Source organism: Styela clava, chromosome 15, assembly GCF_964204865.1.
Source record: "Styela clava chromosome 15, kaStyClav1.hap1.2, whole genome shotgun sequence".
Taxonomy (NCBI): domain Eukaryota; kingdom Metazoa; phylum Chordata; class Ascidiacea; order Stolidobranchia; family Styelidae; genus Styela; species Styela clava.
The window spans coordinates 2,033,173-2,047,097 of record NC_135264.1 but is presented as its reverse complement, the minus strand read 5'-3'; the positions used below and the strand labels follow the sequence as shown (position 1 = coordinate 2,047,097).

The window sequence follows — 13,925 nt, the reverse complement described above, 5'->3', positions numbered from 1 at the left end:
TGTTAATTTAATGTGCCTGAAATTAGGTAATCATCTAGGCAAAGAAAATAATAAGACACTTAGTGAAATAGGACTGTTCCTATCCAGAGGAGGGAGAAAGACATACATGAAAGCACAATTTAGCATTAGTCTATGATGGCATCAATAATTACAATACCATTTCAAATACAGTAGTATGCAAATAACCTTAGTTTTGACACAAATACATGTCTTTTAAACAAGATGCAGTACGAGAAAAAAATGACATGTAAGCTACCTGACAGTAGACTGTTTGTTTATTCAATTAACATTATTCGAAAAATTTAGCTAAGAAACACAAATAAATCCCCTAAAAGTATTTTCAAAGAATATGCAAGAATAGAAACACTGCCTTTCATGCAATATCTCTCTTTTCAAAAAATTACTATGGATCAATCAACATAACACTGGCTGCCTTAGTGGAAAATACAATTGGATGATATTAATAAATGTAAAAGAAAATTGTTTCTATTTGGTATCTATTTAGTTAATGCCCTTATAAGTCGAAAATTCTGAATAGCTTTCATGCTTTAATTTAGCATATAAGATACAATGAGAAGCTCTTCAAGTGTAACTAAATTTCCTATCTTTTCTTCTTCTGTTTTTGATTCAGCATTGCGTAAGCTTTCCTTTTTGCTTCTTTATGTTTCCATTTATTTTTGATTTCCTCTTTTTCTAACATTTCTCTGTGCTTGAGATATTTGACCCTCTTCTCTTGTTTGGTCTTTTTCTTTTTGTCATGATCAAGCGCACGCAATGCTGTCATAAGTTCGACTATTTTTCTATCTTTCGGTTCTCTGACAATCGCAACTTTCATCATTCCTTCTTGTCTGCTTTCTATTTTTTCTCTTCGTAACTTCGGTCTTACTTTATATGGTAATTCTTTTTGTAATTTTTTGGGTATTACAACAGGATTGAAAACCCTAGTTTCTCTTTCGATTGGTCTATAAAGGGAGTCTTCGTTCGGTTGTAATTTCTGATCTTTTTCATGACGCAGTTGTCCGACAGTTTTCATTGCACTCCAACTATCTTTGTCGGGCAACATTAAATTTGCACAATTCAAAAAAAATTTTGGAACATCAACTGGACACCAGGTACGACAGAACACTATGTCACTCATCAATATACGATCTTCGAAAGATGCTCGGAAAGATCCGGCTTCGGATCCTCCGCTATTGTTCGGGCCATCAGTAACCGCTCTTTTTATCTGTCCTCGTATGCCGCTGACAGTTCGAATGGCTGCTCCCTCAAATTTAGCAACTTCAAGAGATGAGTTGAACATTCCTTTCACAAAACAGGTATTTTTAAATATCTTATATGGATAACCAATAAGCTTCAATTTTTTAACCAATTTTGTACTTTTATCAGATTCTAAAATAGTCCCAGAGGCAGTGATTCTAAAATTAGGAACGTCTCTATTTGCAAGAGCTTGGATTGCTAAGAATCCTGTACCTTGTGGGCAAAGAGGACCCCACATTACAGCCCAACAATGCATATTTTGTGGTGTATATTTAAGATATCTCTGTCTCAAATTGTGATCTTCCATATAATACATCGGCAAAGATTGAAATCTTCTCCAACCCATAGAAAATATCATTGGATTACGTGTTTTCAAAATTTTCGGATACCAGCGATGTTTTTTAACTCGAACTCTGATAAAGCCTGTTTGAATTTCAGTTGCCAACAAACCACCTGCTATAACTGGGTATGTTGGATTGAAATATTTTACAAACTCACAAGGAATATCGTGCAGTTCAATGCGAACATACATTCCGGGTCTGTAGCCTTCATATTGTACTCTAGTTGCGTCATCCATATCCTCAAATTCAGCACGGTTCAATTTCGCTTGTTCAGCCAGTTCAGTTTTGACAGAGTCGAAAAGGCTTCCACTTGCGGTTGTTACTTCACCATTTTCTTGGCTGACGTCATATTCCCGATCGAATATTTCTTTCATTTTTCGTTTTCTGGCAAGACGTTTTTCTCTCAATCTAGCTTCACGGTCATCGGGTTTCTTAATTCTAACTGTATCAACATCATCAGAATCACTTTCATTATCTTTAGCTCCAGATGTGAAAGATTGTCCTGTTTCCAAATCTTCAAAATCACCATACAAATTTTCATCCTCTTGTAATAAGTGAGAGGCGTCTTCATCTTGATTCCAATCACCAGTGACAAAACAATCACTGATACTTTGGCGTATATCTTCACTATTTTCATCCCCATGTTGTCGCCGCAAAGTTATGTTGCAGTCTTTATTGTCTTTCGTATTTTTCTTTGCTTTCATATTCCGTTTGACGACAAATAAATCACCAGCGACTTTTTCATCTTCCTCGGACTCAGAAGTGTCTGATTTGATTTCAATTTTACCATAAACCAACTTTGGAAGATTTTTCATCATTTTCTGCCTGTGAATATACAAATTTTGAGCTTTCAATTTCAAATTTTCTTTCCATTTCAGTTTACTTTCAGAAATGCCATTTGGTTCTTCTATTCCATTTTCAGATTCGTTACAACTTTCATCATCGGAATCTCCACTTTGATAACCTTCCTCATCATCGTCTGATGTAGAATCTTGCTGTTCACCATCTTTCATAGAAAAAACTGCTCTTCTCCTAACACGATTTGTTTCAACATCAAATGTTTTTTCTTCCATAGGCATTTCAATCATACTTTCTGCTTCGTTGTTCGTAATTGGTTTCATTCCCTCCAGAAGTGAAAATTGACTCTTTTCCATTTTATGATCAATAGTTTGTTTTGATAATGTCATTGTTCCAATCATTGAATCATCTACTATTTCGTTATCAATAGTTTCTATTTCACCGACTTGTCCATTATTCCTTTGTGTCGAGCTTTGCACATCAATATAAACAGCATCCTTATCATAAATAATTCCACCAACTCCAGACATAGGAGCATAAATAAGTCTTTCTTTTACATCCAGAGTACGCCTTTGTCTTTTTTCTCCCTTTTCGGGCAAAGGGCACGGGTCCGGAAGAAATGAGATATTTTTAATAATTTGATCCCCGACACCAGGAATATGAATTGATGAAAGATTTTTTAGTGGCATTCCACGGACGTAACCATACAATGATATATTCCGATTACAAATAGAATCTTGTCGAATTTTTTCAGGATCGGTTAGGTCTTCCATTCTATCAGTTAATAAATATGAATGTGTTGATCTCCATATCAAAGGTCTGAACTTCATTACGCTGATAAATCGACATAAATTATGAATTTCCATTTTTTGATATTCACCATAGACCATTCTGCTTAAATAAAACAACTTGGCACCTTGGTATATTTCAGTCCAAAATCTATGTTTTAATAATTTTTTTGTTTTCTTTATTTTCTTCGCATTGTCAATTGCATCCAAATGAGTCAAAACACCCATTATTTTTGGCATACCATGCACTTGGCAGATGTTCAAAAATTCAAAAGTTTCCATTTCAAATCCAAATCCTGCATCAACAAGTAAAAGTACCAAGTCCGCAATTTTTGCAATATCAATCATAGCACTAATGTCGTTCGGACATTCGATAATTGTGAGTCTACGATTTTTACCAGATACGACTGTGACTGGTCCTTGAATATTAGTCAGTTTTTGCTTTGTATAATTCTTTATAATACATTGTAACAAAGTCGTTTTACCAACCTTTGGTGGACCAACTATAGCAACAACGACAGGTGGTGGCACCTGTGGGGTTCTATCAACGACAGGTATATGATGTTTTTTCGTTTTGATGTCTTGTGCCCGATGAAACGACTTGGCTAATTTGTTAACACTTTGGATTGCATACGCTTTTGGGTTTTTCTTTTTAGTAGTTGCATCCTCTCTGCTGTTGTCTTCCTTCAGTTTCCTTTTTTCTGCTTTCCTGCCAGCTTTTCTTACTTTGTGTTGTTTTGATGGTTTATTATCTACATCCACATCCATAATGTATTATTTTCTAAAAATATATATGTATTGTTTAAACTCAATACTTTCAAAGGGATGAACGATGCAAAGTAATTGAATTCAAACGGATTCGATTACGGTTGTGGCCACTGTAAAATATTTTCAATAATTTGAGTACACAATTTATTGATTATCGGTATGTCTTGTACATGCACAAAGCTGAAAATAGTAGAATCAGTATTCGCATCAGTGTTGGCCCAATTCTTTTGCATGCCAGCATGCTTCCTGCAGTTAGACAATGTAGTTTGGGGACAATACCAAATAAAATATATAAGACATATTGGTCCCCTGGCTTTATTTCAAGCAGGCGTTTCGGTATCATGTCAGAATGTTAAACATTGGAAGCTTGGACTAGCATATTTCAATTTATTTCAGTATTTGAAGTGCATAATGAAGCATTAAAAAGAAAAATTACAAAATGCCTAGTTTAGTAGTCAACATCTCAGTATTTTATTGGGCCAAAATATAAGTTGATGGCAACAATCGGGCCATGTTTGCAAGTACTTCTAGAGGACGTGGCACAAACATTAGGTATAGCATATTATGGTATTCCTAACACAACGTCATTCAAAATTTATGTCCCTGAGACATCACAGTAACGTAATAACGTAACGACTCACTAACGTCAGTGATCTCTCTTTTATCGGTATCGTTTCACAAGAAAACGAAAGAAATAGACTGCTCGATTTCGGATGATTGTCTGGCGACCATCCGTATACTTTGGAGGCCGTATTACGTCACTGCGACTTCGCAGCGATGTAATTTTCGGATGACATAGTCAGGTGGGGGTTATGAATGGTCATTCCTGAGCCAGGCCAACTAGAAGTAGGGTGGCTTAGCCACTTTGCTTAAGCCATTTAACGAACCACGCGACATTTCTCACGCGTCATCGTCCACTAGTAGCTCAGCAAAATTACACTAAAATACGGGCACAAACAAAAAAGCTACGACCGAAAACCCGACCGGAGGAAAAAAAACGGACCATTTTATCATGTTCCAACTACCCATTGTCTCCATGAAAATCCATACATATCTAAGAGATAAACAGATGAAACTTGGCAGGTGGGTAGAGTTGTGTTTCTTTTAACCATCTTTAAAGTTTCGCGTTTCTACATTTAAAGGAGGGGGGAATAGGGGGGTGCGCATGTCCAATACGCCGATAATATCTTTGTCGACCAATTTGCGACCACCGCCAGACAGTGTTTTTGTCTGTTTGATTGCTGTGATGCGTTGCTTTGTTTATAATTTGACGAGTTTTGTCAGAAATAACTGTGTTCTTAAAATATGACAGTCAGAAATGCAATTATAAGCCCAATTTTTTCCCGCATGGCTGCGTATGCTCTAGTCTTGACACAGCAGAAACGATGTTCAAGGCTTGAAATACGTGGTCGCACACTGGTCGTTCGATCACAAATTTGTCTTCCGAGTGTCGTACTTTGGTGGTTTGTATAGCTTGAACCCCTCGTCATAGGGAGTTATTTCGAAGTTTAGCGTGTAGAATAAATGCCAATGCACCTACTGTGAAAAAATTAACAGGTTAGAAATATTGGTTTTTGTTTTATAACGATTTGAATTTAATTGTCCACAGACTGGCTCCACCACCCTACTTGCGGCGTGTACTTAAGGAGACCCCCGGATTTTCGGGTTCTATTTAGTTTCGTACCTGACTGCCCGAGGTACTTCTAGTGGGCGTACGCGTACCGGTAGCATAACAACTTTAGCATCTATGTCAATCCTGACTGCGTCATCCAAAAATTACGGTACGTCACTACAGCACTACGGTTGGGATGCGGACAACTCGACTACACGGACAACTCACCAGAGACAACTCGACTACAGAGAGGCCTGGTGAGTTGTCCGTCTTTTCACATTTTCTACGGCGGTGTTTTAGGTATATAGAAATGCGTTTTTGATATTTTTAGTGCTTAAATGTTGATTCGATCAAGCTATTTATCTCGTTTTCTCCAAGCAGCGATCCCGATATAAGAGATCGCTGCCGTTAGTGAGTTCTTTATCATCGACGCAGATGCCACTTTCAGACTTCAGGCGATCGGAGATATACTTTGGCAAGCTCTACTGCTCTATGACGTGATTGTGACATGATTTTTGGATGGCGTAGTCAGGTGGGGGTTAGGATTGTCCTGTAGAAAAATTGTTGTGCTACCGGTACGCCCACTAGAAGTTTTTGTTTAGGTACCGTACTTAACTACCCGAGACCCGGATTTTCTACATTCAGACATTTTGAACAAATATGATACCGGTAACCCAGTACCGGTAACCCATTTTATATACTAGTCCCACATCCAGACATAGTACGCTTTATTATTGTTTCAACTTATGGGCAGACCTACGCACTTCACTACTTACGGTACTAGACTACCGCTACCAACGTCTGAAGGTTGAATCTGTTAAATGAAAGATCAAACAATGCGATACTGGCGGTAGCGCAAATCTGCAGATAGAGAACCTAAACACTTTCGAGAAAACTTGCAACATGCTGTATAACCAATGTTGCCAGGTTTTTTGTTTCGGCTGTCGTAATTCTTCGCTTGGAAAGGTCCGGTCCGGTAGGTAATTGCCAGATTTGGCGAATTCTAGTGATATTGGCGTTTGGCCAAATGCAAATAAGTAAATGTATGTGTTTTTTTCGATTTTCCGTTACAACAAAACAATACATGGCAAAACAAACAAATAAACGAGAAATCAGGAAAGTAGGCGAAATCTAAAAAGGATTTCAGACGTGCTGATGCACGTGCCCCCTTACCCCAAACATACGGGCTTTGACACCAAACAGCAAACAACACAATTGGAATAAATTTAAAAAAAAATACACAAAAGATAATTCGGGCGTAAATACTTTGGTGTGGATGCGGAGTTTGAACATGGACTGCAGTTAAGGTAAGGTAAAAGGTTTATTGGCGTCTTTTACAACCGGATCTTTTGCGCCAAATAACAAAGAGAGTAGTCAGTATGGTACAATAAAATAGGTACACAGCTCTCGTTTGGTGGATATAGCAAAACTAATAATAAATTGAATCAAATCAGGAACATTGAAAATACGAATACTTTCCCAGGGCACATTCATTTTTGCTGCTTCACGTCTTAATTCGCATCGTAAGTTATTATACCTGGGACAATATAAAATGGGAAACAGTTCATTTGTATCACATCGAATACAGTGCCCTGTGGAATGTAGCCCTATTTCAAATAAATGATAGTTGAGTCTGATATGTCCAGTTTGAAGACGAAAAAATACTATTTCTTTTTGGCGGGAAAAATTGAAATAGACAGTCTTTTGGGCTATATGAGTTCGAAAGTTCTTATAATGGCTTGCAGTATCGTTAGCTTGGTATGGTAAATTTCATTTTGCAAGACATGCTTGCTTGCACAATGTCTTAGCTTCTTTCAATGACCGTTGAAAAACAGCATTGATGACAATTCCATTTGCTACGTCTTTCGCCAGTCGATCCACTGCATCATTACGCTAATACCAATATGTGCTGGTTGGTATCCACAGAAACTTGATATCAGTCGTGTGACAAATAATAGAATGAAGTAGTTGTATTTTTGTCGATAAAAAATGCTTAACATTCCAAATTTTCTGTATGCTTTCCAATGCAGAAAGACAATCGCACAATATTAATACTTTTGAAGGCCTATTTTGTGATATCCATATCAAACTTCGCTATATATATGGCAGTTTCTACTATATATATCTGTATAGGTAACGAGAAGTGTTAAATACAACAAACAAGCGGTGCGCGATTGGTGATGATTTATGTGATTACAAACGCACATGCACTCAACTAATAGTCTACTGGACATAAACAATAATAATAAAAGCAGCGTAAAAGTAAACAACAACAAACGAAGCAAAATATGACAAGAGAATTTCACGCTCTGGCGTTCCAACTTCAGTTTCAGTCAAAATCCATGTGTATTGCGTAAGCAGTCTTTTTTGGAATTCATCGTGAAATATCCGTTACATCTGACGTTTGGCAGTTCATGTTATCCTCCGCTTCGACCAGTTTTTCGTGATAAACTCCATGCAGGTCAGCGTGATCTGATGCAAACTCACCCATATCGTATCGGTAATGTATCCGACTAGTTTATGTTGTGTTTGCATTGATTCTTACATGATAAAAAAAAATTATCTGAATCTACTTGATTCCTAGAACATATTGTAATTTATTATTTTTCCTGATAATTGTTTTTATGAGTGCCCGTGCACAGAATTCACCAGTAGGCTATCGTTTAGATTTAAGTTTGTATTTATCTTCTCAGGAGGATCTGTGTTAGTCCGGTTTTTCAAGTTTTCGTCCAAAAATTTCTTACTTATACTTATATACTCCAGTATTCCACCGTTTAACACCATGTCAGCGTTCGACGGCGGTCTGATCAGTTTCAAGGGATGAATAGCATGCGTCAGCAAGGCCAGATGATGTGGCTGCATAACGCATTGCTAGATTTTAAGATACAAATTACCACGATGCATTTATACAATTGTTTAGTATTGTTACTTTAATATTTTCGACGAAGCAGATAGCAATAAGCCCAATACCACAAATATCAAATGTTAATTACTAGAACGATGCGCTCAAAATACTTTACTTTTACGAATTTCTACATTTTACGCGTTGTTAACAAAGACCTTATAGCGGACTTCCAAGGTGGCCCAGTCTCAACACGCGCCGAAGTTCTAGGGCAGGGGTCGGCAACCTACGGCCCGCGGAGTAAAATCATCCGGCACGCGATGCTTTACTGAAATTTAGCGACAAAACGCTCGTGGAGCAGATTATATTGAACACGGTGTGGACATATGAATCGTTTTCTTAAAATGTTGTTGTCTGCTTGATTTCTAAAAAAAGTATCTACTTGAAGGAAATTTGTATTCAAATTTGGCAAACAATGCCAGGTGACCAGAGTGTCACCTGGTGTCGAAAAGCTATCAAGCGTAATGCAACAACAAGTATCACAATAAATGTCATTTTTAAAATTTTTTGCCAAGTAAGACGACTTGAGTCCACGAGTGGCAGTGTTCGCTTGCTATTTTAGGTCTAAAATTTTAACTTACTGATCTGTGTAAAAAATGTGGTTCATCAACCACCCGTTTGGTTTTAAACTCACTTAAAAAAAATATGTGCGACCACAAAGATTTGCAACCTTTAGTTTTGGCCCGCGAGCGACAATAGGTTGCCGATCCCTGTTCAAGGGCAGCACCCTCGCACTTTATAGGTGACGTAGAACTCAAAACAGTTAGGAACAGTTTGACTTGGAACAATGGTAACTCGACTTAGTAATATAAAGTTTTTTAAATTTATCGGGGCACGAGATTTGACTCGTTACTTGAGAACTTTCACCCAAAACCATGAAGTATGCTTCCATTTTGCCCCCAGAACAGGGGTCGGCAAACCACGGCCCGCGGAGCAATATAATCCGGCCCGCGACGCTTCACTGAATTATAGTAACAAAGCAGCTGTTTTGACGATTATATTCTTTACGTAGAACAGATTATAACGCAACAAGTATAAAATTCCCAATTACTCGTTTATTAATGAGCCTATAATTCTATCTACCATAATTAGACAAATGGCAACAAAACGCAGAAAAGTTCATTCAGTTTTTAAGCGGCTCGCGTAACGGTTTATTACGACCCGCCGAACTTAAGTGAAATAATTCAACACTCTCTCTATCTTTAGATATCCCCAATTTTGACCTCATTACCACAATTTAAGCACGTGTATAATCGTAACAATTCAATTATATTGGTATCTTGATAATACGTACCGACAGAAGCATCTGCCCCTTGCCGGCGCGCAAATATCGTCCCGCTTCTAATTTTGGCCCCCGGTAAATTACCTTTAAGAACCACTGTCTTGACTAATACTGTAGCAGGAAAAAATAAAATACAATTTCAATTTATGGTGGCGCCATTCATTTATTATTATTTTTTTTTTTTTGAATCTGCAATATCTTTGTAAAACAATAAAAAAACTAAAGTATAAAATTAAAACGAGTTGTCTGTTTCTCGGTCTGTCCGTCAAGAAACTCCATTTTAATGATCTGATAACCGTAGCTCGCCGGAGTCTGCAATTTCTTCAAGTTCATGCTCAGCCACGAATTGCTTGAATTCCTCTGAAATAGAAGTGAAAGGACGTTAATAGTGTATGTTATAGGAGAAAGTCACAAATTGAATCGGCTGTTTTGAACAAAATCTTGTCAAGTCCAGTAAAATCAGAAAATAGATCAATCAGGCCAGTGGTTTTCAAACGGTGGCGCGCGTAGACAATTTTTTGAAGGCGTGAAGCTAACTGAAAATGAAAATATTCATCAGATTTCATCTTGCCGGCCTTCTTTACATTTCAAAACTTTTCATTTTTTCATTATTTACGTTCCATCCACGTATTTCTAACGCGTTTTTTAAATAAAACATACTTTCGCCTAACTATCTGTTATTTGTTGCTTATTGTTAGCTATTTTTTTTTTTGGAGGTGGGGCGCGAGACTTGACAAATTCTGAAAAAGGGACGTGCAATTGCTATTTATTCAATTTAAAGTTGCTTCGCGCAATCCAGTGATATGCGCAACATTCTAGGTTAAGGGTTCAGATAGAGCTAAAAGTATGGTCAGACTCGTGAACTTACAATGTGTGAAATACTGTGACTTGACTAAATATCGAATAGGAGAATTTTGGCCTATTTCCAAACGTTATAACACCCTACATATCAGTTCTTTCGTATCCAGTGCAAACACTCTACCGTCAAATTAAACAAATTACCGTCAGGCATGCTGGCAAGTTCGTCCAACATTTCCACCATGAACTGAGCTTCACCATCTCCAGATTCTGCCGCAATTTCATCAGCGATCATGGACATTGCTTTCATATAGGCTTCTTCGTCCTAAACAAAGAGAAAGTTGTGCTGAAATTTGGAAGCTACAAAAGTAACCAATGTCAACGGTTATGGCGTTGTGCTTGGCGTTAGGAACACGTTGCTATTTGATCTTTTGATTACTCTATGCGAGAGTGCAGGTTGAAATTCAGCGGGTATAATTATGTGCGACAGGATTGCTGTACTCCTTGGCGTCGTGGGTTTTTTGCATAACAGTTGGGGCTTCCTTAACTATCAAGTACACGTTTCTAAGACGAATACCCAGTTAATCATATTAACATTGACTCGTAAATATGGGCAATACTCAAGAGTTGCCATTCAATACTCTGCTTTATCAGTTAATAGCAAATAGTTCACGCCAGGTAAGATTGTTTCAATAATATTTCGTCACGGGCATTCGCGGCAAAGCGAAGAATTTTTACGACATTTGCAATGTAAATGGAAAACGTAAACATTTGATCTTCATACGACACGTATTCGCGACTTTTGCCCCTGCACAAGTATCACTTATATCTCTAGAATTTAAACTCGAGATTTGTAACCTGTGATGCTAAAACGGTCAAGTCTTAACACTTTAACTCTCTGACAGCTGTTGACCCAATTTATTTGACATGGTCTTTTTAAAGTTATTTTTTTTGTCAACCACTAAGCCCTAAAGCTTCTCTTATGGATTTTTAAAGGCGTGTGCTAGAGTTCTATTCAGCAATATATCTTTAAATTACACTCCGAAAAAAAAATTTTTTTGCAAAAATATCTCAAAAATTTCTAAAAATAAATTAGACTTTTAGAAATTCTGTGTACAGTAGAGGGTTAATAATTAATTCCTAATTAATTAATTTTTTTTTCAACGTTTTCGTCAAGTTTTTCCTAACACAACATCACCGAAACGCCTATTATAGCATAAATGGTTATTACTCTGAAATTCACAATTGTATCTACAGGTGTATCAAGTTCAAGGCTAAAATTACTGATTTTGATGACGTCACAGCTCTTATTATTACTGCACAGACCACCCCCAACGCAAAAAAATTAAATTTTTTCGACGGAAATGCGCGTAGAACGGCGTAAACAATCCCATACGCGCATTTACGCGTTAAAATTACCATTAATTTTACGTTTTTTTTAACTACAAAAAATCTCCATACTTCTGCCAACTATGGAGCAGTCAAAATCATATTTATCAAAACAACACAGCGCCAGGGATGGTCAGGGATAGTATATATGTCTGAAAATACATGCTAAACCAACAATAAGTCATTATAAAGGAGTATTTCCTGTCTGAGCTGAGTCGACATTTTCAGACGTCTGACAGGCGATTTTGAAATCCACGCTATTTATAGAATTCGCACGATGCGTCACGGCTGGAAGGTTCCATCGCTTCTCTCATATCAGGCGATAAAGTCAACAAAGAGCTAAGAGCGATATTAACAGTAGTTTACCGAGCACAAAATTAAGCGTAAATATTCTCTCATATGAGCTTAGCCGCTGGAAAAGGGTTAATAAACGCTAGCTTTATGTCAAACAGATTATAGTGGATTACCTTTTCTCTCAGCTCTCTCAGCTCATTGATTTCTTCTTTGTTGTTCCATACAGTTGTAAGATATTTTTTGACCGCTTCTATTGCAATGTGGCCCCCGCTATAAAAGTAAAGTGTCGTAAGTATTCAAATAAATGAAGAGTATAATATATAGAAGAATATAATAATCGTCGTTTCAATTTTTTTAATTAGACTCCCTGCACCGCAAAAACTAAGCATCAGAGAAAATTGATATTCGAATTTTATATCGCACTGGAGAAAGTGTTTCTTATTTTTACCACGGACACACCGAAAACTTAACCTCAAAATAAATTTGTTCTTTTTATTGTTTAAATCGGGTGGGCAAATTGTGGCATCGGGCCGTATCCGGCCTGTCGAAGTGTTTCATCCGTCCCATTAAGAATATAGTTTTATTCATATAATTTTCCGTGAAAAATATCAATGAAAATAAATTGAGCTTGAAAATAAGTTGAACGTCACTTGCTACTTAACTTGGACGTCACTTGCAACTTAAAAAAGTAAATTCTTGCCAATGAACTTAAAATTTTTATTTTAATGTTAAGAATACACAAAAAACACTATTAGTCTAGTACATTTGAGGTGTGTGACATGCGAAGAATTCGCGATGGGGTACTCCCGCTGTATGTGTACCAGATTATAATAGTTAGGCCATAGTTTTATTCTAATTTTTACTTATTTTAGTTCTATTACGAGTTCGGGGACTGTCTTTATTAGCCAAGTGAATATCCCCCAGTCCATAGGTTTTAGTCCCATTACGCAACTTGATGTAAAATAGGCGATCAAAAGTAGTTACCTTCATATTGGTACACACACTTCTGGAGCGCTCGCAAAGACAATAAACTGTTCAGTGTAATAAATTAAATATTTATAGGATCAATGTAAAGAAACTTACGTAGTTCCTCTAATACGTTTGTAGGCCTTCACAACCCTCTTAACTATCCTTCCTACTCGTCGAAAAATTCTCCTCCAGCCCCGAGACTCCTCCACCAGTAGGAGAGAGAATGCGACAAAAAGAATAGCTGCAACTTTCAGACGCATTTTCTTTGAAGATTTTCTTTATTCTGAAACCTATGATGTAAACAAATTAATACACAGATTGTTTGATGACAGGTTCGAACCCAAAGTCAGTAAAACATAGATAATTAAATAGATCGCATAGTTAATTTCAGTCTCGCCGTCGTTAGATGACTTTGGTTCGCATCCCAATCACCATAGCTATTTGACAAAAGAATATAAATAAATACCTCGTTGCTTTCAAACAGTTGGTCTTTGCTCTTCGGCGTGTTGTGTTATCCTGCCCTCCACAGCGTGGATTTATATTTTCTACGTGCATATTCAGTATCCTGCGCATATACAAAGAATTCAATATTGAACAATAGGTAATACTCTATATCTACAATACTACAATAATGTTGCATAATTTAATGAATATCATTTCAATTGCCACAATGGCGTGTATTCTGGAAATATCTTATGACACAATAGCCTGCTTATAGTCTTTTCCA

The 13,925-nt window shown here is 37.0% G+C and overlaps 2 protein-coding genes across 2 annotated transcripts; both read right to left on the bottom strand.

Moving 5' to 3' along the window:
• Window positions 1–33: 33 nt before the first annotated feature.
• On the bottom strand, window positions 34–4,243 carry LOC120333713 (ribosome biogenesis protein BMS1 homolog). Its single transcript, XM_039401043.2, has one exon. The coding sequence runs from the start codon at window positions 3,950–3,952 to the stop codon at window positions 602–604; it is 3,351 nt and encodes a 1,116-aa protein (XP_039256977.2). The 5' UTR covers window positions 3,953–4,243; the 3' UTR covers window positions 34–601.
• A 5,648-nt stretch (window positions 4,244–9,891) lies between these two features.
• On the bottom strand, window positions 9,892–13,718 carry LOC120334427 (uncharacterized). The gene is made up of 5 exons (XM_039401937.2): window positions 13,665–13,718; window positions 13,313–13,488; window positions 12,403–12,499; window positions 10,751–10,871; window positions 9,892–10,108 (listed from the first exon to the last, which is right to left on the bottom strand). Exons 2-5 carry the CDS (start codon window positions 13,456–13,458, stop codon window positions 10,029–10,031), a joined length of 444 nt encoding a protein of 147 aa, XP_039257871.2. The 5' UTR covers window positions 13,459–13,488; window positions 13,665–13,718; the 3' UTR covers window positions 9,892–10,028.
• Between the last annotated feature and the right edge of the window lie 207 nt (window positions 13,719–13,925).

What these genes read in the sequence shown, in the direction of transcription:
- LOC120334427 (XM_039401937.2), bottom strand. Translation starts at nt 13,458, where the DNA reads ATGCGTCTGAAAGTTGCAGCTATTCTTTTTGTCGCATTCTCTCTCCTA. An exon ending in TGAGAGAGCTGAGAGAAAAG is followed by an intron (nt 10,872 to 12,402) that starts GTAATCCACTAT and finishes CTCTTTGTTTAG; the next exon opens with GACGAAGAAGCCTATATGAA. An exon ending in ACTTGCCAGCATGCCTGACG is followed by an intron (nt 10,109 to 10,750) that starts GTAATTTGTTTA and finishes CTTCTATTTCAG; the next exon opens with AGGAATTCAAGCAATTCGTG.
- LOC120333713 (XM_039401043.2), bottom strand. Translation starts at nt 3,952, where the DNA reads ATGGATGTGGATGTAGATAATAAACCATCAAAACAACACAAAGTAAGA.